Here is a 20623-nt window from a genome sequence, read left to right as displayed (position 1 = left end):
AAATGGCGTCTTTAACTCTCATTTTACTACGGCTTCCTATTTCTGTTTCCTGTTCTGACTGCGAATAGGATTGATCAAAGAAAATTATATTTTCAGAGAAAAAGTAAGAAACAGAAAAATCGACTTCCCATACCTGGAAACATAAAAAAAACAGGTTGGGGGTTAGGGATGAGGGTTGTCCGGGTGGAGCCTCCGGCATCTTTTTTTGAGTGGTGGTGGCTTGTAAACTTCTCTGTTACCAAAAAAGAAAAAAGCTATGAATCTGCTTATCTAATTCAGCCGGGGTTTGGTGTTGGGCAGATGCAGTTTCCTTGTGAAAAAAAGCCCACCATGCAGCCGATTCAAGTGTATTTTGACCCTCTGATGGAACGGGCATTGAATTGAACTGAAGTCCTCGGATTGGCTGCTTCTCCCCCGATTCATCAGCCTTTTGACTAAGATCAAGTGCAGTACAACACTGATCAAGGGTGCAATTTATGCGTGATTCTTGAAAGGAAAAAGGAATTGGAAGGTAAAAACAAAGAGGAGAGGACAAAGATTTGGCAGTACTGTTACTGTAACCAAATCCTGCATTAGATTGGACAAGCTAAACAATAGAAGGGGTGGACCTTGTTCCTGCGCGCGTGGCCAGCGGCTCCGTTTTCCTGCATTCCCAACCGGAGAAGAACCAGCACGTCTCGGACGGACTAGTCAAATATCATAGGCTCCAAAGCCCAAAGTGGGACATCGAGACAGCAGTCAATCGGCCAGTCCCCTCCCTTTTGTTGGTTATAAACGAAAACCCATCCTGGAAAAGGTGAATTTGGGCAAAACTCCAAATGTATGGCCGGTTCTAGGCTACCCGTTTTTCTTTCTCAATTCTTCTACCACTTCTTTAATGCATTTTGTGTTTTTCAAACTTCACCTTTTTTATTTCTCAAATTCTTCTACCACTTTATTTTGTGTTTTCCAAACTTTATCGGGAAAAAAACATAGCATAACTGGTCAGGTTAAACCCAATTAAAGACCTGTAAAAATGTAAATCTTTAGTTTGATTTTTATGAATGCAACACAGACCTAAAAAGGTAAACCATTATCATTGTTAATGTCGACAAAACTTAAGACCACAGAAACATAAAGAATAGAAGGCCTTTCGGGCCTCTTAAATTAAGAAAAAGTGATATGTACAGGCATTTGCACCCTAAGCTGGCGCTGGAAAACCATCGCGGCGCTCAGTCCTAAGGAAGCTTGACCCACCTTTCGGCCATCATCTAACTGTGGACTTCACATTTCCGATGTTCCAGAAACAACCCTCACTTTTGCTCGACGTTGCCAAGGGCCTGTCTATTAAAAAAATGTTTTTTTTTTAACTGTAATACAAGAAAAACAGCACATCAGTGTCATTTAATCATCTTCAACTTGATAGATATTTTAACTAAAGGTGTGAGGGTGACAGAAACCAGGCTCATAATTTTCAGTTGACGACCAAAAAACTGAGGCGTTCAGAAAAGTCAGAAACAAAAAACCCATTTTTGAGATGGTAGCTCAAAGGTAGGTCCAACAGTAAAAGTTCCACCAATTACTTTTCTATCTGAATAGCAGGAGGAACTTGTATTTCTTTGGTTCGCTAGTGCCCACTTCAGGGTCCGAACCGTTAACATCGGATGTACTGAGGGAATCAGCAGGCAAACAGAGAAAAAAAGACCACGCAAATCCCGAACGGGATCAGCACCTACACGATGAAACTCTTTCGACCAAGTTTGTCAGCATAATAACCGTTGACCAACATTTAATAGAATGATTTTCTAGTCGAGCAGATCTTTTCTTTGCCATGGAGGAGCAAATATAGAACAAGTTCTGTCGCTTTCACCTTCAAGGAAAACTTTTCCATGCAATGAGAAAATTCATCTCTTTCTCAATTCAAGCAAATGATCGCTATAAAAATCTACACCACTAGGAAGGAGTATTGCAAAAGAATCGATTATATCCAGAAAAATCTCATAAAACGTCTAGTAGGCTTGTGTAACATGGCTGCATTCTTACTTCCTTGGCCTCAAATACTGACACAAAGAACCATAATAGTACAGACTATACAAAAGTAGCGAGAATGGCATGGCAAAATGAAAGGTCACATTTTGGATGCCGCTTCTTTAATTTCTTCCAGAGAAATAGTCTGCAACACAAGTGACAACAATTATTCAATGCAAAGGCAACAGCTATGTGCAAACATTTATCGCTTTAGTGCTACTTTAGAGAATCAGCAAACAATTTTTCCTTGAAACAGGAGAATGCAGCAATATCAGTGTATCAGATCACAGATAACACCATCACCCGATTTTAATTCAACATGCAAGATACTCAAGTAGTAATAATACTGTGAGCTTCAAGTGCGGTTGTCACCCACCCACTTTGCAACCCTTGTAAGATAAATATAGGAAAAGTTAAGAATGTGGACATAGTACAGTGATTATGGACCACCATGTGAACCACAAAGTACTTGTTCAAAATCCTTGAACTAAGCCACATGGGTGCAGGCAGCATGGGTACGGTTACGGCAGCATGACAAGCTTAAAAAACACAACCACAGGGGTATGGCAGGGTATATAGATGTATACATGCAAAATACCCAAAGAATTCACAATTAAAGCAAAACCTAATCAAACAAGATATAAACGAAAATATTACATGTTAATGACTAATAACCCACAAAACCATAATAAAAAAAGAGTTAGAAACAAGCTAAATCAAGTAAAAGTAAGTCCTTTGGTTCTGCTCAGACCCAAAAAGTACCCAGGAGTGTCCAAATACCCATTTTGCAAAGTCACTACGCGACATGGGTATGGACGCTTATCCAAGTACCAATATAATTTAGTCCTTGAAATAACAAAAAAAAAACAGAAAATTTAGCAGCTCCGGGCTCAAACATCCACAGTTTTCTGGAAAATGTTTATCAGATTTCAAAACCCCAAAATAAGCCTGTTAGCAATGAGAAGATTGCCCAGGAAAGAGGAATTGGGAGACTGTTCCACCACAATAATAACTATAAGAAAAAAAAGAGGGTTTCAAAGAAGACATAAATATCTGAAGATACTAAAACGGCTTACTACATTTTCAACAGTCCACTCGATATCAACTAAATTTTACCTCATATGGAACAAGAATTAGAAATTTTAGGTAATTGACAACAATCAAGTACATAAGCAAAGCAAGATGCCCATTTTCAATGGGAACCTGGGAATATTGATCTGCATTCACACTTCAATAGAAGCTCCAGCAAGCCAAATAATGAATATTTTTCTAAATAATTAATCCATAATATTCTATTTCAGCATGAACAGCTCCCAATCAAGGGCAAAATAACCCTGAACATTAGATCTTTGTACATTCATATACAATAGGATGTAGTTGTACCTGATCTTTCCCAGCAAAGTCATTATCAGGGGTGAGGAATAACATACAATGGCACTCTTTTCTGTAAAAAAGAACTAAGTATTAGAACACAGAGAAATTGTACAATGAATAGGAGAACAAAATCTAAACAGATGATACAGGAAACATCTTGCATTTTTTGCTAAAAGCCTAAAACGGACATTTGTTACTGAAGAAAGAAAGAAAACGTGGAGAAATGTTCTCTGAAAAGTGAAAATGGATATGAAAACCTCTAGCTAGAAAATTTATCTTCCCAGGCATGATCCACTTTGACATCACTTTGCAGACATATTGTCTCCATGCTTCAGCATCCCCAAGAGTGCAGTTTGGTTGGAATCAGTACTTTGTCTCGAGAGTAGTTCTTTAGAAGTATATGAACCAAACTTCAGAACCTTTGTCATCTCTGAAGCTATTAGAGATATGGTAAAATGGTAAAATGAAAAAGAAAAACATATAGATTAAAATGAGATGGCAAGATTCAGAACTGGGTGCTGCTTTGGGCAGTTGGATACATTTCTTTTCAGGTCACAATTTGTTTTGTCCCGTTTAATTTTTTGCCAGATGGTTTGCATGCCTGGCAGCTGTGACTGCTCATCATAGTCACAACTATCTTCAATATCTTGAAGATACCGGGATATTATTGCCAGTACGAAGACAGCAGATAATATCTGAAAATATTGTAGTTATCTCAAAATACGGAAGAAATTTCACTATATATTCTTCATATATGCAAAAGAGAAAATGATGCAATATTATCAAAATATTATCCTGAGATCTTTCTGAATCTTTCATAAAAATCATTTTTTTTCATATTTTTAAGCATGCTACTTGTGTTTTTTTTTATGTTTTCAGAAAATATTTTACTCCTCTATTCATATTTTCTGAGAAAATTATTATCTAACAAGTTTTGGATTAGTTCTTTTATATTATTTTAAATTTTAAACTTTTGAGATTTTCCTGATATTATCCCCAAAAAATCGCCATCTGGAAAAAAAAATCCCAGAAAGAATGACTTTGGTGACTATGCTGCTAAGTGCTAATGTCCTTAACCAGAACCTGGGTGCAACCATGCAAGCAGTTAGGTTCTTTTTATGTTTTATTTTTTATTGCTTTAAAAGAAAATATGTGGATTTCAATAAACGTATACAGGGATGAGATTTTAATAAATTAAAAGAAAATATGTGGATTTCAATAAACGTATACAGGGATGAGATTTTAATAAATGGCTTCTAATCAGCCTGTTACATGGTTAAGCTGCATCACTCCTACTAATATGGTATGGATCTAGAAAATAAACTTTATGGGAGTAATCAACATGTTGGAAATAGCAAGCACTGCCTACTTGTGGTTATAAACAAGACCATTCTCTAAATGACTTAAGAAACATGGTTAAGCAACATTCATCAAGGTGCAAAGATCTCCTAGCAAGAGATGTTAATTAGAAAAGCATCTAAAATGGGGAGTTACCTTTCTCTCATGGGGACACATGGACAATTCCAAAATCCTTGTCCAACTTCAGCAGCCTTATCATCATAATGCCTGAAAATGTGCATAATGTTGTACTCAGTACTCCAACTGTAATACATCTTGACATGTAGAAAGCATTTCTGAAAATAAATATGTATATTCACCTTCCCACTAATGGGAATTTCAAAAGCAAGTGCTGCATTTACCTGCAAGGGCACAAGGGCGCTCCAACTGAATCTTTGTGATCAGCCAATCCCTGCATTTCACAAATACTCAGCAGCAGAACAATACAAAAGACTAGTCCCTGGGTAGTCATTAAGATAGCTTTAACGAAAGACACTAGAAATTATGAAAAAGAAAATTTTAAAGTTCCAATACCAGTCTTCTGAAAAAAAAAAAGCTTGATTTTCATGAGCTTCTGATGCAACGTTTCTATCCAAGAACCGCAACATGAAATTCATAACATAGAGAAGTGCACACTTATATAGCAATAGAGAAATCATTCTTTCTAAACATCCCTATGTTTGTTGTATCAATCATTTCCATACTCATAATTATCTGCAATGAAACAGGCGATCACAATCCTCAAAAACACTTAGTTGGCTATAACAGAGTAGCATTTCCAAACTCATGAGCTCTAGCTCAGAATCCGAGTCCAGTTCAGATGAAAGATGGTTTTCCAAATAAAACTTCCAAAATTTCATTTATCCAAGTTATTGGCTACATGAGGTTATTTGATGTCAAAATGTATCAATTACATTTAAGTTTGGGGTCCTGAGATAAAATCTCTTTATGATACTGCAGAGGTTTTAAATTCTATTTCATAAATGTATTTTACTTTGCATTCTCCATATGGTATGTTGTGAAAACAAAAAACATTTTGTGGAACATAAGATGACCAGGTTGCATTCCATGTCATTTCCATGATTTGAAGACAAAAAGTGGACTGAAATTTTTTGTAATGGATTTTTATCTAAGAACTTTTCTATTTCCTCTGAAACAGGAGAGGCTAGTCTCAGACTCAAGACACAACCTGTTAAAAAAGATAAAGGTACAATTTTTCCAGAAAGAAATATGGCATTTGCAGCACCTGAGCTCTAGACATCCATAACATGGATACCTTGAAGCCCACATCACATGTCGCCAAAATTCACCAACACTCTATGCACTTTTGGGGTCTGTTTATGTCAATTCTACTTCCATTTCATGCATTACATGATCACAAAGGTTTACAGTCAGCAGCAACTGTACCGAGTAAAGCATAACAAAAAGCTACTATCAAATTAAAATCCAACAATGGAAGATCAGAATTATTGGTGCCTCCTACCTTTATAACAACAGCAGTCACTGTTTTATCAGAACAGAAGTATGTTCCTGAGCGACGAGCATACTGCTCTGAAAACTTCCTCATAATCTCAACGGATTTGTCTGAAGGTTCAGCTGAAAAAAGTAAGTCCAAACATATTTAACTAGTCAGCAACTTATTCTTTTGACAACTGATCTGTAGATCAAAAGAGATGTGGTAGATTAATAAAATAGAAAAAAAAATTATTGCCAACCAGAAGCAGATATAAGGGAAAGGAGTTACAAATGCCTATCCATTAAAGAAATCTTGAACTCTATAGATGCAAAAGTGAACAAAGTTTAGCCATCAACCACATATTCAGATTCCTTTAAAAGAGAATTAACTCAAACTTAAACGGTTAAACCCTTCCCAAGGTTACAATTCATTCACTATTTTCTGCCTACATCACCAAGAAAGTCAATCACATATGCAGATTCCTTTAAAAGAGAAGTAACTCCTAAAACTGAAAGTCTTCCCTAGGGGTTGAAAATTTTCACTATTTTCTGCCTATTATATCTGGAAGTCATATAACAACATCTTGTATAGACAACATAGACCATCACAGGATCTCATGATCAGCAAGAAGAAGGTTAAATAACTTGCAATAGCCAAATATAAAACAACCATTTAACAAGTGTGACTTGGATACAGCCCTCTAAGGTTTCTCCTCAAGCAATATTATGTTTGTTTATAATTTAGATCTTGCTCAAGGTTTCTTCTCAAGCAATATCTTGTTTGATTTTTGTTTTGCATGTGTAACTTGGTTCCTTTGGACTGCAATGAATTTTCCAGGTCTATGGAACCATATCGATCATTCTAGTTTGACAGTGGAAAATTCCTTGAAAATGATTTGAAAAGAATAATGGTCAAAAAGGACATTGCAAAATTCTAAACATATAACCAGAAGGGAACAATTTTCAAGTCCCCAAAAAGAAACAAGATAAGGACCTCATGCAAATGTCTCTCCCGAAAGACAAAGACAAGCTCAGTCAATTATTTGAGAAGTATAAAAGAATTGTCAGACATGCTTGTGTGTCCCGTGTAATCAAAGATGTGGACTTTTGACTCGTAGAAGATAGTTTCACTACGTTAGACCTTGTACTAAAACAGTTTCCTGTTAAGAGATGTGAATTCTTTCTGTTTGCATGTCGTCTTAAAATCACGAAGAGGAAAATTTTCTGACAAACAGACTCTTATCTTTTGTTTCTTTTGTTGGTTGAAATGTTCGGAAACCTTGACCACCCTCAATCCGCATTGTTTAGTGAGGTCCTTGGAAGCAATCTGCCGTAACTGATCTCCAAGGGCAAATTTGGTCAGAGGACCAGAAATGTGTTCAAGCATCAAGCAATGCAGAGTGACAAAAAAGATGTTCAATGGCGTGGGGCAGCTAATGACCTGGCACTCCAAATCTACTAATCCTGACTTATGCCGCCTACTATTTTTTTACGTAAAGAATGGAATTAGAATATACGGAGTGCCGTTTTATCAAAATCACTATTTACTCTTCAGTGTCAATAGCCTTCGGTCATCAATAACAGAAGGTAAGCAGTAAGGAAATTGCATATTACAACTTCAGGCATCCAATCAGCGAACTGAGTCGGCGTTATTCATAGGATACCTTTCGAAACAACAGCTACTATTATCAAGAGTCAGATAAGATTGAGTGAAAAGGTTACAGACTAACAAATCTGTCGATGTCAGCCTTGTACGAAGATTCTTTAGTCAATACCAACCAACTAAGCAGCAAGATAAGAATAAGGTCTCAAGCCTCGACAAAATAACTTCCGTGAATGATACTGAAAGAAAGAAAAGCTCGCAATCTCCAGGCGCAATAATCTTCAAAATCCTCAACGCCAAAAATCCACGACAACGTGATTCAGTTTCCCCTTTCTTCATTCCAATTTAAGCATCAAACGGGTCACTCGAGCAAATGCAGACAAAAGCAGGATACCCTTAAACAAAATATCAAGAATTTCCCTTTCCCCTCGACAAATGGGCAGACACGCAGAAGATCTCCCCCTCCCTCTCAAGAAGAGAGATTTCCAAGGTGCCCAAAACCTAAACTCAACGGGAAAAGAAAATGGGTAAGCCACACCCAAGAGTTAGGTACCTGATGCCCGGATTCTGATGCGCCTGGAAGGTATCCTGAAACCACGGGTAGATGGCGGTGGCACAGTGAATAGGGGTGCGCCTACGCTGCTCCCCAAAGACCGGACGTTCATTGCTACCGTCATTCCCGCTCTGCTTCTCCCTCCCCCTCTCCCTATCTACGACTTGCAGTAGAAGGGGGCAGCTGCACCACTCACAGAATGTGTGTACGAGAGTGCGCACATCGTATCTGCAGGCAAGGAGAAGAACCCTTGATAAGCAAAAAATCTCCCTCCTTACGGACAAGGATAGTGCAACTCAACGGTTTTTTTAGGTGCGATTCGATCCAATTTATCTGGTGGCCACGTGCGCGGTGCGCCTCCCTCCTCCAGAAGAACGCTCGGTATGAGCTGTGTGGAACGTGCGGCGTGCCGCTTGTCTTGGTCTCGATCCATGATATGATATTTTCAGAAGTTTCTCGTCCCAGGAGCTGATTCATTACAAATGTTTCCCTTGGATTTTATGTTCTTGAAGCAACTCCTTTGCAATCTTAGATGCCAGTTAAGGCGTTGATGCCCAAAGTGTTGAAGTCTACTGGTCAGTGGTTCAATCTATAATCTTTCGAATTCAAAGAGTCTTCAAATAGGGTCAAACCTCAGTTTGCAAAAGGAAAAGAATTTTTATGTAATTAAATAGATAATAAGATTTTCATAATTTTCTTGAAGAAAAAACCATCGAACAGCAAAATTTTCAGTTTTTTCCCAAAAAGGATTCGAGAAAGAAAAGCAGCTACCTCTTTGTGTGAACTTAAAAAAGGCGCCATAATAATAATTTCGGAAGCTTTCCAGAGCACATCCGCTGCAACAAGAAAGCTGCATTGAAATTTATGAAATTACCCGAAAAAGAACTTCATAATGTCTATGAACATTTTCAAAATATGGATTGCCCATGTGAAAATTTTTTCTGAAATGTTATTTAGTCAGTGCACCTCAACTTGATTTTTTAGCCGTCATTGAGGTATTTAAAAAGGAAAAAAAATAGGCCCTTTTATTTTTTTTTTCAAATATTTTATTTAGTCGGAGGGCATCAGATTGATTTTGGATCTTTGAGGGCTCCAGGCTTCATTTTCATTTCATGCCCCCTTTTCCGATACATTGGCCTCTTCCCCATCGACGATTGACCCGACGTCCAGCCTTGCTCTACTGCATTAGGAGCTTTGAAAATGATTCAAAAAAATATATTGAGAAAACTATAAACACTAGTTTTATTTTATGTTTGCTCAATTGTACTAATTATTTTTTGCTCCTTATATCATTTTCTTTATATTTGTTTACACATTACTTTTTTTTTTCAATATGTTTTCGTTGTTCTCATGTCAAGCTTTAGATGCCTTAATCATGCCTAATTTGATTTTCAAGTTCTATTTTAAATTTTAGATTTACAATATATAGGTTAACTAAGAAAACGTGAACAACATTTATGACAGTGAAGGAGCCAAGTATTTAGTCCATTCACATATTATAACAGTCACTTAATTTAGTTTGTTACATGTTGGTGCCTCTTGATTATAAGATCTTTAATTTCCATGATCTAAAATTTGAGTCAGTATACATTAGTGATCTACAACCAAAGCACATAACATACAGTCAAAGTTACGTGCACAGTAACAAAAAAGAATGTTTTTATAATAAAAAAACATGTCCTTTATAGTCATTTCATTTTTTTTATTTTTATCTTATAAAAAAATTTGTCTTTTTTTTTTTTTTTGTGTGTGAACGAAAGGTAATTTTATCATTAACCATAACAGAAATTTCGTGCATAAAATAGACAAGGGAGAAGGGTATACTATAAATAAGAATATGCACAACTAATAGAAGGCACTGCTTTTATAGCATTTATGTAATGTTGCTCAACCGATAGAATAAATGTCTTTTGTCTATAATGGAAAGATCAGTAGGTCATATATAAAGCAAGATCCAACATGGTATGTTCTCGATCAAACGACTCAGGTCGCCTCATTGATACCATTATTTTTAATACCATTAGTTTAAGCATTTATATTGATTCTCTACAAGTAATAACCATGTTACATTTTATTTCTGCAGTGGTATTTAGCGTGAAGATCTTGTGAAATTCAACCAAAAGCATGGCATCCGTGTCACTACTCCACTCCTACTGGTGGTGTTAATTCGCTGCGAAACAGCGTCGTTGTATACTGTCACTGACGCGATCAACGTTCGCGACCTGATGAGTTCTAACGCGTTCCAGAGATTGGATTAGTGTAATTACTGACGTCAATTACTACTGCGTTAACAAACAGAACCCAAATGTTGCCTTCCTGTAATGGAGCACATTGGGTTGAAAAGGATTTTTTTTTAAAAAAAAAATGGTTAATAAAACCACGATTGTTCAACCAATCTTTACAAGAAACGACACGTTACTTGGAAGATCTTGTTGGCGCGGTATGACTTGTTTCCTCCTTTAGGCATGGTTGAAATCAATCTCCTCATTTTTTTGTAAGAAAATACTGGGACACATAGATTGCATGTTCGAACGTTTAAGAAACTGATCCTGCATATAGGAAGCATATTCTAACAAGTTACATATATATATATATAATGAAATGTTCATGAAGCTCATTATTTAAAAAAAGATGATGAACATTTTCATCATTTAATATTAATTTACTTTTTTTCAATCATTTATCACTATACAGTCATCATTCTTTTCTCTCTCTCTTTATATATATATATATATATATATATATATTATATAAAATGGTTATGAAACTCATTATTAAAAAAATGTTTTCATCATTTAATATTAATGTATGCTTTTTGTTTTTTGTTTTTTTCTCAATCATTTATCATGATGGGCCAACACAAGTTGACTCTTGATAGAGTCATCATTCTTCTCTTTCTTTCTCTTATATATATATATATATATATATATATATAAAAGAGAGAAAGAGTATCTAACATGAGAAGGGCGAACAAGTCGCACACGGTTCTTATGCAAGCTGGCTTAGTTTGATGAGATGGTTAGAGGAAGGAACCGACTGGGAGTTTGGCTCCTATAATAAATGAGGAAAGCCCCAGAAATGGAACAATTCGTCTCTTCTATTGCAAATATATGTTGAAAGTTGCCTAATTGAAGGCCCATTATGACATATATATATATTTACAAGTAGTCATCTTGTTCAACCACATGCTTTTGGCCTTCTCAAATTTTCTTCGCCAACTCCATCCACATGCAGCCACGGCTTCATGATCCCGAATCCAAATTCTCCATCAAACATATGGTTTTCGGGCAATAGGCTTTTGGATCGATAGCTTCTGTGGGATTCGGACCGGCTGACTCCTTGGGATTATACAATCTGATAAGGTCAGTGTATGGCTGAAACAGCACACCCTGATGTGACCTACTGCGGCCTCACATATGGTCCCATTCAGCAGCTATCCAGATCTATCTCTATACTGATAGAATCATGCAAGAGACGGCGATACCAACCAAAATGATTGGCATGGAGTAATTGAAGCCCATCCGGATTTGGGTAGCTTGTTAGTTTTGAGCACTTGAGTGGATCTCATAATTGGGGGACCATCCTCCATCATCCAGAAAAGTACATTTGTCTTTTGCACCGCTCGCAATATTTCTCCAAAATCTGCTGAAATCATGAAGAAAGATGCATATATTGTGTTTGGTTCATTGTAGAAGCGACCAATATCATGAACAATATTATTACATGACACCAAATTTTTTTGTTTTTGTCCTTGTCATGAATGAATGGTCTATGAGGGATCATGAACTTGTTCTTGATCTTGTCGATGTCCAAACAAAATGTTGGGCACCAACATCCACCAAATGCCTGTCCAAACTGAGGACTTTCCTAATCCTATCTTATCGATACTTTTATGCAAAAAAAAAAAAAAAAGTTGTAGGATGGATATCCAATCAACATCATACAGTTTTTCAAACTAGTTATTAGTTTGCACCAATGTGGTCCTTGAAAGATCTAGACACTAAAAATAGGGCAATCTGGATTAGGAAGTCCAGCTAGCATGATGGTATGTTTCTGCAGATTCTTCCAACCCTTAATGAAAGGTCCTCTGCTTCATTCAAAGATTGATTTGGTTGGCGTGAACTAGGGTTTGGAATATATGTGGATGCCAGATGAACTACCACTCGATGAATGGACCGCAGCTTCTTGTCTGCTTCAATCCATCCCATTCATGCTCTTCTGGATTGGGGTTGTCGCACAATTCATTCCTAATAGAGTAGGATGAATGTGTCTCCACTACGTGTATTGCTTTATCAAACGTGGAAAAGTATATATATATATTCCAAACCCTAGTTCATCTCTCACTCTGTTTCTTTCTCTCTCTCTCTCTCTCTCTCTCTATACATATACATAAGCTGAAATCCTTCTAGAACTAGTGTGCCTAGTGTGCAGTGCATCTTCCGGGGTTGAACAGACCATGTTTGTTTGTGAGACCCCCACGCAATCAGCATTACACCTTTGAGTATGACAAAATGGGAAAACCTTTTTTTTTTTTTTGTACTTTGAAGAAACTCCTTCTACATCTTTTTGGTCCTTTAGACAACCAAAATAAGCATGGGGCCTAACATATATCCAGCTTCTACAGACTTCAGCTAAAATCTTGATTATCATCAAGCTAACGTATCCAGTTCGAGAGGGTAAGGTAAAGCCAAGTGTTACATCTAAGTCGATCGATATGAGAAAAACAAGTCAAAGCACAAGTGCATGGTAGGAGTAGGGAATTCTTTGCTTACACATAACAAACTGCTCCAAACGTGACGTATCAAACGTTGACATGTTTGGCATCGAAAAGGAGCAAGAAGGGCAGCCACAAGTATGGCGTGAAACAGTGATCATCTCCGTCTCCTTCCCTTTCTCTCTTCTATCTATCTCTTTCCATCGCACGCGTAAAGGGAGAAAATGTTCCTATCGCACAGGCTGGATGACAATGACTGAACACCTAGGTTGTTAAGTGGTTACAGAAAGATGATTTTGAACTAATGAACTGATTCCCTGTCCCATAATAAAAAATATATATACTACTCTTTCTTCGTGGTGTTATTGCGTGAGAGAGAGAGAGAGAGAGAGCCATGGCATCTGCTTTCTTTTGTATTTCTGCAATATTCCTTCTGTTTGTTCTCATTCATGAGGTTGTGCTTCTCGAGGGATCGGAAGATGCAGCGTTCAGTGAGAGCTACAATATCTCATGGGGAAACGGCCACGTCCAGTCATTCTTTGCTGGGAGGGAGATTCATTTGCTCATGGATAAAATGTCTGGTAATGCTTTTTTTTTTGAATTATTCGAATTATACGCATAGCCAGTTCTTACCGTTAGTTTGCAATATTAATGGAAGCGAAGAATGTTGTGTTCTCTTTACAGGGTCAGGATTTCAATCTAAATTGGACTACTCTTCTGGACTCTTCCACATGGATATCAAAGTCCCAAGTAGGAACTCTGCGGGAATTGTTACTGCTTTCTACGTAAGAAATTTATCTTCTCATTTCCCCACTCAGTCAATATCTCAATCTCTCTCCTTCTCTCTCTATTGAAGAAAGAGTTAGTAAAATGAACTGCTGCCACCAATTCAGCAGAGGACTCATTAAAATCTCTCTCTCTTTCTCTCTCTCTCTTCTAGAGAGAGTAATTAGCAAAACGAACTGCTGCCACCATTTTAGCATCTGTCTGCCTTTTCTTCTTCAAGAATGGGATCGCTACTTTCAAAATGAAAGAGATACAACGCCGGCATAACATGTATTACCTGCGGCTGCCACTTTAATAACATCAACTCTAAAGTGAAATCTCCGGGCTGAATTACTTCACCTGCGCAGCTGTGAACTTCTGTCCTGCAAGAGATCACAAACAAAATCATGTTTCAACTCATTGAAAGCCGGTCCACGATACTTACAGTTCTTTGGTCAATCTGCTAACTGTATATAAAACCACAGTATTCCATTAATAAAAATGACCATGTATTTAGAAAGCAGTAAACCTATTGCTTAAGCTGCGGTTTTATGCACCATCAGATGGCACCCGCCAGGACGTTCGGCCTGTATCGGTAGGTATCCTAACCTGTGCTGCTTTTTGCATGTCATAAATAGCAAAGCAGAAAAGAATCGATTTAAACTTACCAAAAGTTATGGGCCTAAAGGCAAGCTTTGATATTCATGATATGAACAGTAGTCACACGGCCATGGGTTAGAAGAATCTTCCATCATCATCATCATATCGCCATCATCGTCGGCAGCATGGAACCTGGATATTTTAAAGTTTATCTTCTTCTTTTCATTATCTATTATATATTGACTTGTGAGGTTGCAGCTGAAGAGCTCCCAATCGAATGGACATGACGAACTGGACTTTGAGTTCTTGGGCAACCTCGAGGGCAAGCCGATTCATCTTCAAACCAATATATTTGTCAATGGCCATGGCAACAGGGAAGAAAAGATTCGACTCTGGTTTGATCCTTCAAAGAATTTCCACTCCTACAAAATTCTGTGGAATAGATACTTGACAGCGTAAGCCCTTCCCTCTCTCTCTCTCTCTCTCTCTCTATATATATATATATATATATATATATATATATATATATATATATATATATATATATATATATATATATATATATATATATATATATATGTGTGTGTGTGTGTGTGTGTGTGTGTGAGAGAGAGAGAGAGAGAGAGAGAGAGAGGCAAGATACAAACGGAAAAAAAAAGTGTTTTAGTTACAGCTGGCCGATCAAGTGACTCGGGCAAAAAAATATCATTTGGGCTCCTACTCATCACCTGCCCATGCAGTCAAGTAAGACAATTTTTAAGTTTGGATCTTTCCAAATTCGACAACGACATATAGGAATTTCGCAGATACATCCATGCTTGCATATACTTTCCCTTAAAGTATCAATACCTAATTATTAATGTTAAATATCTCTTAAAACTGCTTTTCCTTTCCATGAAATGAGAGGCAACTTTGAAACGGAAAGAAATGAATGCATCATATATTCATATATATTTATGATTTTAACTTAAGTTTTTTTGTTACTAATTCATTATAATATGATAATCTCTCAACACAATTCAACAAATTAAAGGATGGATATGTCAATTAAATTAAAAAACGCAGGAAAATGAGGCGAGTGATCGTACGTAGGTCAGGAATAAACCTGGAAAACTAAAGTATGGATTATTCGAATACTAACTTATTCTGATCAACAGTACTGACTCAAATTATTTTCTAACTAACATGCGTCAGCTACTAAAATAAAAAATAAAAAACTACATTATTAATTTCCAGCTTCAAAGCCAGATCCTATTATAGGCACTCTAAACCTCATATAACCAGGATCCAAGCTACTAAAATTGAGATCTATAACTTAACACTGTCGATCATGTTAGTTCTATAATTACCACTTTGTTGAAGTTAATCAAGTTTTGATATCACATTTAAGCGTTATATAAACCAATTAATGAAGCCAGCTGAGTTGGATATGCCTCCTGGTCATTGGCATGATTTGTTGAATTCCCCAACTATGCATGTTTTCATTTCGCAACATCTATCGAAATAAAGTTTCTCTTCTATTTCGAGGTCAGGGGACAAAAATCTCCAATGCAATTATAACGTCCTACCTAATTCTTGATAACCATTGTGGGGCGCAAAATTTCGAGAAAATAGCATTCTCATAATTAATATAGATCATATGCGGATCCATAACATTATTATAAACTAAAGAAGAAGGGAGTTTCCATTTCTGGTCGGCTCACAAGGGACATGCCCGGGACAGGTTCTTGGTGGACGAGATACCGATCAGGGTGTTCATGAACAAGGGGGTGGCGTACCCAAGCAAGGCGATGCAGGTGATGGGGAGCCTGTGGAACGGCGAGGACTGGGCGACCAACGGCGGCAAGGACAAGATCAACTGGATGTACGCGCCATTCACGGCCAGCTTCAGAACCTTCTCCATCGATGGCTGCCCCGCCTTTGAGGGCGGCCCTCAGTGCTACTCTTCCAAGTACTGGTGGAACGGAGGAGGGTACGCCGGTCTCTCCCCGAAGCAGATCCTCGCTTATCGGATGATTAGGAAAAGGCACCTCGTTTATGACTACTGTACCGACCGACGTCGGTATCCTGTCCCTCCCCCAGAGTGCTCCCAGACAGTTTAGATCTCCCTTTTTTTTTTCTTTTCCAATTTCTCTTTTGTTTTTGAAAAAGAAAATCGCATACCTTCTTGGGTTCTGGATCTTCCAATAGCTGCAACTCATAGCCGCAATTTTTGTTCTTTCTTCCTGTAGATGTCATGAATATCTTATACTGAAAAGCTTGGGAGTTTAGCTCGACAGTTGCCTCTTCTTCTTTTCCCTTTTCTTGTGTGGTATCAGATTGTATTGGTGGATGACAATGGATTCGACGGATTTAGATTCGGTCTGAAATAAATGTTCGATCAAATTCTAAGTTGGATCTGGGTTTAATTCAAGCAAATTTCAATTTGAAAGTCAGTTCTTAACACATTATAATATTGTTCAAGTTCCGCTGTTTATTTAAAAGTTGGATGCAGATTCAGATCTGGATCTAAAAGTTGGAATCAATTTGGATTTGGATTGTGAATTTAAAATACAGTTTCACATCTTGTATAAACTTATTTCTGTTTTTACTTTAATCCAAACATGTAAAATATGGGCCGCTGCCATTTTCATGGAAAATATTAGTCTTCCGTTCCTCAATGCCAATATATTTTGGCATCAAAAATCGATCCATGAAACTTGTTAACTAGGCTCTACAGAAAACCAAGAATCTCAAGGTTGTTAGTACAGATGGTCATGTTCTATAAAATGGAGAATATTGCATTGAACTTCTTTTAAAGAATGAAGAAGCCCTTTTTCATCGTCAAACCCACATGGGCGCCGCTGAGGTGGGACTGGCATCGGCTACAACGTATGGATTGGTGCATGCCAAAAGTGTTGGCAAAGAAGTTAAATAACGCAATGATTCATTTAAACTCATGTAGTTCAACACTTAAATGTCATGCACATATAAAACAAAACACAATTTATTTTCACCTCAGCTCCAAACAAAAAAAATTATCATCAAGGGATGAATTTCCTCTTTGCCAATCGATATAAGGATTATTGCGTGGGCCAGATCAGCTAATATATCCCCTAATATAGTTGGATACATAAATGAATAAGAAGGTAATAATACTTAACATAATATTTTGGCTAATGCTGTCAAATACACGGCATATATATGGGCCATATATAGACATTGGTTTTTATGCTTTTCATGTACATGGGGACTTGTCCGACTTATATTTTTAACGTCGGAAAATATATTCGGCTTCTACTGGGACCTGTGAAACGTAATTATCAGCCAACATTTTGCCTAGACCATTATTTGAAGCGTATTCAAGCCGTTTTGAACTTTGATTTCCTAGGAACTACCATTGAGAAATTTACGGATGCCTTCCAAACATTAGCATGTTATTTGTAAATGTGCCAAATGTGAGCATGTCGGTAGTAAATGTTTCTAAAATAAGTTCCAGAGGCCCTACGCCTGAGCACTAGGGATGTGATATATAGGCAATTTCCCTTTTTTTCCTGCATCTATGATCCTTGACCCAAGTTCAACAAGTTTACACTTGATGAAGGCCAATCACGGTTTGGCATGTCTGGAATCTGCCAAAGGGACTGATTTGCGTTTGATAGCGAAGGAGCGGTAAGTCCTCAACTCAAGATGGGGAATTCCTGGCCGTCTTCTCCAACTTCCAAAAAGAACCTTTACTTTACAAAGACCGACGTTCGCATACATACATACATACATACATACATACATATATACATACATATACTATCGAGATATGAGAACAAAAGATACGGAGACATGGAATCCAACAAATGAGGAGATAGAGCTGCCATAAGGGGAGGTGATAAAGATAGAGAAAAATAAAATCCTTGTAAATCATCTTTGGAAAGAAAATCTACTGGTAATGTAAAGAAGTATCCACATGATAATAGATACCAAAAAAGTCATTCTAATGAGCTCAGCTTAAATATGTGATGAAAGCATCCAACAGATAGAGACGACAACAGCCAGGATATTCCTGAACGTAGGCACAAACATGCCAAACCATGTTAGCGTATGTCTATTACTGTTTTGATTCGAAGCTCGCTTAATCTTCGTGTGCTCTGCATTGAAAGGGAGCATCTATTACGTATTACTTTTTTTGTTACGTGTAAATATTCAAGCATTTGTAGCTGATCATTTTCCTCCTGGAAAAGATTGCTGGAACTTCCATCGCACAGGTAGTGGTACTTCACCCGAGGCAGTTGCTTGTGCTTTTCAGCACATTCGGGTGGCAATTTTCAAATCCTTCAGTAGTAAAGAAGTTGAGTTAATGTTGCTAAAGTATGTCCTCATGTGTACACCATCACTAGAACGTCTACGCCTCAGTTTCGGTTTAGTTGAAATGCCGCAGAACAAGTGAACCAAAATTACTCAACACAGAAGGGCGGTTCACAAAAGGTGGAGCCTCTGTTTTTGGCAATCCAAAGACAGCAATTACTGAGTCATAAAGTTGATGCATGAATTCTCGTCTTTTAGTCTTTCACTTGTTCATGACCCTAATTCGAATCGTCTGTTTCCATAACGAATCAATATCTACCCACAAATGACCCTCCCTAATCAAGAATCGTAGGGAAAGAGTATTTGGATCGCTTTACTATAACTTTCATTCATAAAGACATTGTGCAGCCCCTTAAATCTGTTTTGGAAAATTTGTGAGCACGTCGCCCTTTACAATTTTCTCAAAAAGAAAAAGAAAAAGAAAAAGAATTTGGATCGCTTTCATGTCCATACTATTGGAGGGGTGAGGTGAGTGCACATATAATGCCATTTACACCATCTCATCATAGGTGAACATTCCACTGCACCCGAGCCCATCAGCCATGCTTTCCCTTTTTTTTGTCTCTAAATATCAAACCCTTGAACTATGTCTCTTTATCCCACAATTTCAAGAAAAAAAAATTCTAAATTTGAAAGTACAAACAAAGGAATAGATATGAACTAGACTACTGAATTATTTGGCCTCTCTATCCCTCATTAAGCAAGTCTATTCACAGCTTTGATTTCTGCATTCAAGAGTTGAATTTATGGTACCATGGAGATGTGTCAGCGATTCCAATTTTGGCATGGTTGTGTGGCTATCACTATTATGTCCAAGTCATGGTCAAATTGTTCCATTAGATATGAACTAGACTACTGTATTATTTGGCCTCTGCGTTCCTTATTAAGCATGTTGCAGCTCTGGTTTCTGTATTTAGGAGCTGCATTTAAGGAATCAAGGAGATGTGTCAGCGATTCTAACTGTGGCATCATTGGGAGGCCAGAGCTGTTATGTTCGAGTCATGGTCAAATTTTGGGATAAATGTAAAGTAGACTATTGAATTATTTGGCCTTTGTGTCCTTGATTGAGCATGTCTATTCGCAGCCTTGGTTTCTGTATTCAGGAGTTACGTCTAAGGTACCATGGAGATGTGTTTCCAACTTTGACATCATTGGGTGGCCATGGAGTTGCATCTAAGGTACCAGGGACATGTGTCAGCGATTCCAACTTTGGCATGGTTGGGTGGCCATCGTTGTGATGTCTGCATCATGGTCAAATTTTGGGATAAAGGAATGGATATGAACTAGACTACTGAGTTATTTGGCCTTTGTGTCCTTGATTAAGCATGTCTATTCGCAGCTCTGGTTTATGTATTTAGGAGTTGCATGTAAGGTACCATGGACATGTGTAAACGATTCCAACTTTGGCATTGTTGGGTGGCCATTGTTTTAATGTCCGAGCCATTGTCAAATTATGGGATAATGAACTAGACTACTGACTTATTTGGCGTGTGCGTCCCTGATTAAGTATGTCCATGAAGAGACAGAATTCAAAGGTGTGATATTTGGCTATAATCAGGGACGCAGAAGTCAAATAATTTAGCGGTCTAGTTAGTTCATACATTTTTGTTTATCCCACAATTTTACCATGACTCAGATAGAAGAGCAATTTCCACCCAACCATGCCAAAGTTGGAATCACTGACACATCTCCATGGTACCTTACATGCAACTCCTAAATACAGAAACCAGAGCTGCGAATAGACATGCTTAATCATGGACGCACATGCCAAATAATTCAGTAGTCTAGTTCATATCTATTCCATTATCCCACAATTTGACCATGACTCGAACATAACAGCGATGACCACCCAACCATGTCAAAGTTGGAATCGCCG

At 37.6% G+C, this 20623-nt stretch overlaps 2 protein-coding genes across 2 annotated transcripts; one reads left to right on the top strand and one right to left on the bottom strand.

Moving 5' to 3' along the window:
• Window positions 1-1943: 1943 nt before the first annotated feature.
• Window positions 1944-8620, bottom strand: LOC116250895 (ferredoxin-thioredoxin reductase catalytic chain, chloroplastic). Its single transcript, XM_031624878.1, has 6 exons — window positions 8331-8620; window positions 6203-6315; window positions 5082-5131; window positions 4876-4947; window positions 3391-3451; window positions 1944-2152 (listed from the first exon to the last, which is right to left on the bottom strand). Exons 1-6 carry the CDS (start codon window positions 8452-8454, stop codon window positions 2108-2110), a joined length of 465 nt encoding a protein of 154 aa, XP_031480738.1. The 5' UTR covers window positions 8455-8620; the 3' UTR covers window positions 1944-2107.
• A 4722-nt stretch (window positions 8621-13342) lies between these two features.
• On the top strand, window positions 13343-16687 carry LOC116251358 (xyloglucan endotransglucosylase/hydrolase protein 3-like). The gene is made up of 4 exons (XM_031625573.2): window positions 13343-13625; window positions 13729-13829; window positions 14668-14864; window positions 16133-16687. Exons 1-4 carry the CDS (start codon window positions 13439-13441, stop codon window positions 16509-16511), a joined length of 864 nt encoding a protein of 287 aa, XP_031481433.1. The 5' UTR covers window positions 13343-13438; the 3' UTR covers window positions 16512-16687.
• Window positions 16688-20623: the final 3936 nt, after the last annotated feature.

The sequence above is a fragment of the Nymphaea colorata genome, chromosome 3 (genome assembly GCF_008831285.2).
Source record: "Nymphaea colorata isolate Beijing-Zhang1983 chromosome 3, ASM883128v2, whole genome shotgun sequence".
NCBI lineage: Eukaryota > Viridiplantae > Streptophyta > Magnoliopsida > Nymphaeales > Nymphaeaceae > Nymphaea > Nymphaea colorata.
Note: the sequence above shows the minus strand (reverse complement) of the source record. Positions and strands in the feature narration are given on the sequence as shown.